Here is an 8,353-nt window from a genome sequence, read left to right as displayed (position 1 = left end):
ATCAGTTTCTATAGATGACTGAGACACCATGAACTAAATTCTGTCAAAAACAATGTTGTCAATGAGTCAAGAGTGGCAGCGTTTAAAAGCAAACCAACTTCAATTGTTAACTTATTTTAACAAAGCTGCAATTGTTTCCAACTAAGAAATAATTATTCAATGGTCTCCTTTTCCCTACAATCCTGAAACGTACATGCTATTTTTCCTTAGATTTCTGCTCGAATAATACATCTTCTTTCCTGCTTTAGCTTATATCCATCCAAAGAGCTTCTTCTTGGCATGCTCCATCATTAGACCAGAAGTTCAGAACAGTTCCTTTATCTTTCTTGGCTTTCTTTCTCCTCTTTATATCCATGTTGGCGTCCACTTAAATCTTCCACACCACACTAATACAAAGCTGGCCTTGCAAGACTTTCCTTCCTTTTTCCTGGCCTTTGTTTATGTCATATCCTCTCTGCTGCTGCTACTGAATTTCAAAAGCAAGTGACACTTTTGCCCACTTCCTTCTATTCCTTCCACCCATGCCTACAGCCTAACCTCACCCTGTCTAACAAGTGCTCACCACCACCACCGTATCTCTCTTCAGAAATGGCGACCGCCACGCCGGCGATGCCATTGCCGAACTACCAGGTGTCCGGCGCGGCCGCCCACCCGCGGAGCGTGCCGGGGTCCGTCGGCCCGTTCTTCGGGGTGCTCGCGGTCGTGCTGCTGCTCACCGCCCTGTCCTGCTTCTTTGGCCGCGTGTGCGCAGCGCATGCGCAGGGGAGCGACGAGCGGTACGACTGCACGAGGCTGGCGGCCGCCGGCCGACGGAGATGCTGGTGGACGCGAGCGCCTCGGCGGCCGGTCAAGCCAGCCGAAGCCGAGGAGGAGACCAAGGAGCCGGCTGCGCCGCCGTTACCTGAACCGTGATCGATTGCTTTTTTCAGGTTTCCTGCTCTTCGTTGCTGCAGTTTTGCAGGTTAGTAGTATGATAGTAAGAAAGACCAATAAAAAAAGAAAAGATACATATATGCCAATGTAATACTGATCATCTTCTTTTTGCATCCTTCAGTGTTACTTAATGTTAGCAGAATCTTTTCTTCCTTCTCTTGTTTATCCAGTGATTCTGTAGTTGTCCTTTTTTTCAATTATAACTTGGAAAAAAATCCAGTTCAAAGCAAATGAGATGCTTCAAATCTTACCAGCTGTTTACATTTTGTCACACATAGCTTCTCTTTCTTTTGTAGTAGCAAGAGTAGTGTTACGGTGTCAGTTAAATATATCATGTGATTCCCTTCACACACCTTTTCATCAGATTGTTGCAGTTAAGCGTGAACTCTGTTTCTGCAAGTGCAGTGCAATTATCTCGTTACAGACCATTCGCCATTATAAGTTACAGTACAAGTTAGGAAGAACCGGTATGATGTAAAAAATCATGAAACAAAGCGAAATCCTACCATCAGATCCCAAGAATAAACAGGTGTATAAGTAAAAGCGGGGGAAACAAATGCACAGCCTTCAATTTCTAAATGAACTTTACACCAGGTATTCTCTTGTTCTTTCTCGGACCTATCTAAGAAATCCTGTGATCTAGCTCCATCCTCTGAACTGGAAGAACTCCATGGCACCAACAAACCAAGAATATTCACAAGTTCTTCTCAGTCCACTTTTGTCATCTTTCAGGAGACAACAACATTCTATAATCTGTACAAAACACAAAATCTAAAAAAAAAGGTTATCCTTGAACTTCTAGATCAGCTTCCTTTGTCAACTTCCATAGCCTTGCCGTCACGACGAACAGAGATCCCAACCATCCTTGGGTGTGATGATGATTGTTGTCGTGAAGACAACTGCCTTGCCACCTCTGGGTCTTCAGCCTTCCCCAGGTATCTTTTCCACTGAATCTTGTTATGGAACATTGGGAAGAAGCGGATCTGAATTGCGGCGTAGCAGAAGTAAGGGATGAGTGTTGCCAGCACCACGAGAAGTGTCACCAGCCAATATGACAGTGATGGCGCCAATTGTTCAATGAAGACCATATATGCTGTTGTGGAGTACTTTGGGTCAACAGCGCCATAAGCCAAGAGGAACAGGTACCACACAGCAATGCTACCCCATATGAATATGTGCTGGATTATGGTGAAGTAATTCACCGAGAGTGCCATTTGGCAATTCACAACCCATACGACACAAGTGTACATGACAGCACCTAGGGCATCCAAGCCTGCAACTTGGCCATCCTGACGAAACGCCTGATCCTTCAGGGCGGTAGTGCAGAAGAAGAATATTAAGACAGCATTGATGACACCATTAAGCATCCAGCCAAGTATCCGACGCCAGCTGAACAGTACATTCTGCACACCTTCTTGGTATAGCTCTGGATACTGTTAAGTAAAATGCAAACAGGAACTTTATTAAAAACAGCGTGGTTTCTTCATCTTTACTCTTACAAAGATCTAAGCTGGTGGCTGTTTGTTCACCCTAAGGGATTACCTCTTAGGTTGGCAGGAAATTAATTACCGCAATTGTCATAAATTTTATGTATTAGACAAATGTATAGTTAAATTTTGATTAATTGTCTAGATTAATGTACATTTTTAGATGATTTTTTTTCATAAAGTTGAGGACTATGCTGACGCAAGGGTTTAGACAACTCAAGCAATGAAAAAAGAAACTTCCCTAGCAGTGCAAAATCATTTGGCTAATCTTCAGACAAGATGAAAGTAAAGGTTTCATGAGTATTTAAAATTGAGATGGATTGTTTCCTAAATTTACTACTATTGTGAAAATTTATCTTTTGTAAGTGGTTTAGCATTGACGCACCTGTAGGCACAACCGGGAAGAAACATCCTGATCAAATACTCCCAACGCAATGACAGGAAGGGAGGTGAAGAAAACATTATACAGTGACAAAAACCAGTCATTATATGCTGGCTTCCCTGAAAAGGATGCAAATGCTTCATACAGAAAGATGGTGACGCCAAAAGTCACATTCTTGTAGAAGAAATAGCATATCTGCACCAAGAAAAGAGAATATCAATATAATACTTGAATTTTAGAATTTGATTATTAGGTTAAAAAGCATAAAGTATACCATCACTGAAATACGTCGGTAACACCAATGCCCATGCACCAGAAGTAACCGTTCCAGGAAACGGAATTGGGCAATAGCAATATCACTTGCCATGACAGCCTGGAACATTTTTAAAAGAGAGAATTAACCATTAAATAACCCTAGTTAGCATAATTGCATTCAATAAAATTACAAAGCATCAAAAGTAGCAACCTGCATCCCTTCAACACCACTAATGCCAACCCCTATGTCAGCTTCCTGAAGCATGCCAACATCATTTGCCCCATCACCAATTGCTAAGGTGACTTTATTTGAACGCTTAACTAGTCTTGTAACCTGCGATTGTTGTAACATATTAATATATTTGCATGTAAGCTTTTACAGATAACAATAGAAAAATTAGATGGATAAATAAGAATTGTAGAAAAGTGAAAAGGCTTACCAATGCCTTCTGCTTCGGTGAAGATCGACAACATATGACTGATGCACAGTTGAGAGCAAGATCCAAGAACTTAAACTTGACATCATCTTCCAAAGCATAAGTTAATGATTTACCATCAATTATCAGTGCAAAAGATTCTGTGCTGGACTGACTAGAGGTGGGAACTTGTTTTATTCCATCCTCTATCTGATCCATAACACTTTGCTTTGATGCCTGAAGAGCCAACAGAGAGACGCTACTTATGGTTGTACTGATTGTTCAGGGTTAGAATTGTAAATGTGAAAGCCTGTTTTGTTAAGCTCTTTTTTATAAACATTTACGAGTGTTTATGTGAATATAGTGATCTGAAAATAACAATTACATACACGGTGATTCAGTGACAAAGGGAATTCAATCATTTATTCACCTTTGCAATGGAATACTTGTCTCCATTTTTCTCCAACGCAATGATGTCAGGTGCTTCCAATGTGATGATTATTTGTGTCATTCCTTGTCTAAGCAGGCTACAAGCAAAGCTGAAGACAAGAAAACACATGAATCAGAAAAGGAAATATCCAACTTTTAACTTCTAGAAGAATAGCTGGTTGCACAAAAAAGATCTGTTTTCATCTAAAAGTGCAATATATACCCAATATTGATAGCTGTCTCCATTTTGTCACCCGTAAGCACCCATATCTTAATTCCCGCGTGTGCAAGCTTGTCAATGCATTCTGGTACCTGAATATAAATGCACATGTGCATAAATGAGCAAGAACTATTTAATATTTATTACACTACATTTAAATAAAATAAAATAGACTAGAAAACATGGACAGTTCACAAAATCATACCCCTTTCTGGAGCTTATCTTCAACAGCAGTAGCACCAAGAAGAAGCAGGTCCTGCTCGATGCTGTCAGCAGCCTCTTCAATTTTTTCATCTCTGTCGGCACTTCCAGATATTTTGGCAGTGTTGAATTTTGCAGCAAATTTCTCGTACTCTTCCTGATCCAAAACACGGTATGCAAGAACTAAGGTTCTTAAACCAGAATCAGAATACTCATTTATGTGCCTTTTAGTCTCTTCCTCAAATTTTCTTCCAGCTGGTGCAAGTCTTCTGAACATCACACTGTTCACATGGAAAACACAGATAAGAAGGCATGGAAAATATAAAAGTTTATTTGTGAAACGATACAGAATTTAGATCAATTGGAGTACTTACCTATCAGCACCCTTGCTAAACAGTAATATCTTTCCCTCTGGTTCCTTTACTATCACAGACATCCGTTTCCGTGAGCTGCTGAATTCCAAGACATTTAGGAGCTGATATTTTCTGCAAGAGAATGCTAAAGGGTCAAATTTATATAATAAGAAGTGCCCTATAAGGAAACAAAAAAATTTGGCTTGCCTATATTGATAATCTACGGCATGTTGGTTAGGATCCCGTTCACGAATAACTATACTTGTTTGTGCCCTCTTGTAAAACTCAAACCCTAATTCTCTTGCAGCAATGACAAATGCAGCTTCATCTGGGGACTCAGCTTCATATGAAACCTTATCAGTTTCATCTACTTCAGGTATGCATGTATGACAGATGGCTAGCAGACGGAAAAAATCTCTTATAACATCTTTGTTAGGCTCATGAATCCAATTTCCATCCATAATACGTGGATCCTTCAAATTAAAACCTTTAACATGAGGGCTTTCATCTATCTGTTTCTCCTTGTGCCCTCCAGGTTCTATCTCATCATCTAACAGCACCCCTTTCCTTAGAGCCATAGCTTTCTCAACTTCTGTGACAGACTGACCATAGGCAGTGCCAGCAATCGAACATTTGATAAACTCCATCATGTTGCAGGTCAATGTACCAGTCTTATCAGAGAGAATTGTGTCAACTTGACCTAGTTCCTCATTTAGATTCGAGGTACGAGCATGAGTTGGCTTATCTGATTCTTCATGATACATTTCAATGTCCCGGTTGATGAATAGAGCCTGTAAGATCTTGACCATCTCAATGGATATGTACAAAGAAATTGGGATAAAGTAGTTGTACAACATCAAGGCTGTCAACAAATGAAAGAAGGATGCCAGAGCTGGTCGTTTTGGATCATAGAAGACAGTTGAATCATCTGGCCGAAGATACCACCGTTTCGGCTTACCATTCTTTAAATCATCTTTGGTCCATATACCGAAAAAGACTGAACCAAGTGTTGCAATTGCGAGTAGACAAAACATTAGCACGTAGATGATTTTATCCATTTTCTTCTCAATCTTGCTTCTTTTAGATGGTGGTTCAGTTGCATTTTGCATTACTTTTGTATCATGACCTGTGAAGATGACAGCCCCATATATGTAATCAGTATTCCGCAGCTTTGAGTCCCGAAGAAGAAGTTGTTGGGGTGACAAAGGATGCTGCATGCCCTTCCATTCAACGATACCAACAAAAGAGTAAAGATTCGCATTTGGATCTTCGCACTTGATTATTGGTTTGAGGTTTCCAAAACTAGCATCCTCTTGTAAATCTAATGTCACCTCAAGAGCTTGTTTGATTTTCAAATTTGTCTCACCATCAAGGTTCATAGTCTCTACATAGCAGATTCCATCTGGATAGTTAGATGAAAGCAGAATCAAGTCAGCGGGAAAGAAATTATCCTTCTCCACCTTTATTACATCTCCAATTTTGATATACTTCCACTTTGTCTCCTCAAAACTGCCATTCCCTCTATGCACTTTTACTATTCGATTGTTGAGCTCATGATCCTGAATGCAGAATTGCACTTATATCAACTTAACATACCAACAACATAAGACACATATAACTAAATCATAGAGATAATGCAGCAAATTTCAAGATCAATGTTTGTGGAAAAAGACCATCACAGAGATGCGTGCTGCATCATAACAAATTCAGCTATGGTCTAGCTTAATATCTAGAAAAAACTGAACATTTATCACATCACAGAAAAAATGATAGTTTTTGTCGAATGAAACCATGTGCTACAACCAAGACTACATATTCTTCCCAAATTAGTTTATTAGCTGCCTAAAATAGAATAAGCCAATTTTTTTACTGACTTCTCTCTCTTTTTATTTCCATATGTTGCTGTTGGGTTTCATATGTAGCCTACCCCACCTTGCCTGAGACAAAGGCTTTGATGTTGTCGTTGTATGACAACATCTTATGTATGCAGAAAATATTACTGTACACTAATGCTGAAACAGAAGTAATACGCAACGATGCTCAGAGGCATTGGTTGCAAATTGCAACAAAGCAACACATATCATTACCCTAAAAATACAAAGCATCATATATATGTTAAGGTTCATCGTATCCAGTCAATTAACAGTTATCTGACCTTAAGTTATTTGTGATTGCTTAAATAATTAACAGTTTAATAGTAAAAAATATTTTTAGTTTCCAATCAATTTACAACCTTTTTTATTGGTTAATCCAGAAAGAAAGCTCCTCCAGAGAATTAAGTTCCTTCCTTTGTCTCAAGATACAAGAGCAGACATGCAGCGGAATAAAAAAGACCTCACCATCAAGAAAGGAAAACCCCTTTGTGAAGAAAGTTGAAACCACACAAACTAAGTTCTTGTGAATCACAACATGTTACTCATACAAATCAAAAAAAACTTCAGTAAATATTATTCAAACTAGCAAGGATTAGAAGCAGAGATAAGAGGAACATACTTGTTGTTTCCTCCTCCAATCCTCGACCCCTTCCTTCACCATGGTCGCCGTAATCACGAAGAACAACGGCAGAAGCGCGCTGACCGCCGAGTAGGGCGCGAGCTTGGTCAGCGTAAGGGCGCCCGAGACAAGGAAGTAGAAATTGGCGACCCTCCGGAACTGCTCAAAGAGGGACTTGGGCAGGAAGGTGACCAGCGAGTACTTTGTCGTCGAGACCTCGTTGCGCGGGTACCTGAAGCCCTCTGCTTCATGCCTGTCGGGATCGTTGACGTAAACGACCCGGGAGAAGCCCGCCGTCCCGATCTTGGACTGGTCCTCGGTGGAGCCCTTGGCGCAGAGCGCAAAGCTGTACAATGCACTCAGCTTCAGCTTCTCCAGCGTCCTCCTTCCCCGTGCCATTTATTTGGTGGGGAAGAATCAGGTTACCGCTGGGAGCTGATCAAGGCAGAAAGAAGCTCAGGTTTTCTTGGCGCCAGGAGAGGCAGTGAACTTTCTGGCAGGCAGGCTTATTGAGCTGAATCTGAAAATTTTCAGCCCTTTGGGGGGAGAGTGAATCAGGTGCAGGATCACTGGTGGTGAGCAAGAAGAGGTGAGATTTCAAGCGGCGATCCGAGAAACGGCTTGGGAGCAATAAATTCAGGCGGTGCTCCCACCCAACAAGGCTACACCTCCACCTACCTAAAAAAGAAAGCAGGCAAGGCGCACGCAGCCAGAAAAGAAACCGGCACAGTAGTCACCTGACAGGAACACCTCAACAGAGGCCCGAGATCCCGCCGGGCCGCCGCGCCACGACGCCGTCGGGCCTCTGGCCGGCGCGGCGAAGTTCCGAAGCCTCCCGGAATCCCAGCTGGAGGCGGCTCCTGCACGGGGGACCCTGATCCATGCGGCGGCGGCGGCGGCGCTTGGTTCTTGCCAAGAAAAGAAACGTCTGGGAGAAAGAAAAATTCCAAAACTTATTCACGCGCGCGGCGAGGGAGGAATCTGGCGAGGGTGGCAAGGCAATGCGCGCCAACCAGGACGGACAGGCAGCGGCGGGCAAGAAAAGGAAGGAACAGAACCGACGCACGCCCGCGCGCACGGACACACGCGGTTTGCTTTTGCGCGCCCGCTGGCGCTGGGAAGGAATCGAAGACGCGGCGGGAGAGAAAAGGGGAGGAAGAGTGGAAGGTTTGTGGAGGAAGAGA

At 42.2% G+C, this 8,353-nt stretch overlaps 1 protein-coding gene across 1 annotated transcript; it reads right to left on the bottom strand.

The window, feature by feature from the left end:
- Window positions 1-1,321: 1,321 nt before the first annotated feature.
- On the bottom strand, window positions 1,322-7,607 carry LOC124686997 (putative phospholipid-transporting ATPase 9). The gene is made up of 10 exons (XM_047220886.1): window positions 7,170-7,607; window positions 4,698-6,235; window positions 4,328-4,604; window positions 4,126-4,214; window positions 3,904-4,012; window positions 3,498-3,710; window positions 3,269-3,391; window positions 3,077-3,175; window positions 2,806-2,997; window positions 1,322-2,366 (listed from the first exon to the last, which is right to left on the bottom strand). Exons 1-10 carry the CDS (start codon window positions 7,566-7,568, stop codon window positions 1,737-1,739), a joined length of 3,669 nt encoding a protein of 1,222 aa, XP_047076842.1. The 5' UTR covers window positions 7,569-7,607; the 3' UTR covers window positions 1,322-1,736.
- Window positions 7,608-8,353: the final 746 nt, after the last annotated feature.

This window comes from Lolium rigidum, chromosome 1 (genome assembly GCF_022539505.1).
Source record: "Lolium rigidum isolate FL_2022 chromosome 1, APGP_CSIRO_Lrig_0.1, whole genome shotgun sequence".
NCBI lineage: Eukaryota > Viridiplantae > Streptophyta > Magnoliopsida > Poales > Poaceae > Lolium > Lolium rigidum.
The sequence above is the reverse complement of the archived record's forward strand: the minus strand, read 5'-3'. Positions and strand labels throughout refer to the sequence as shown.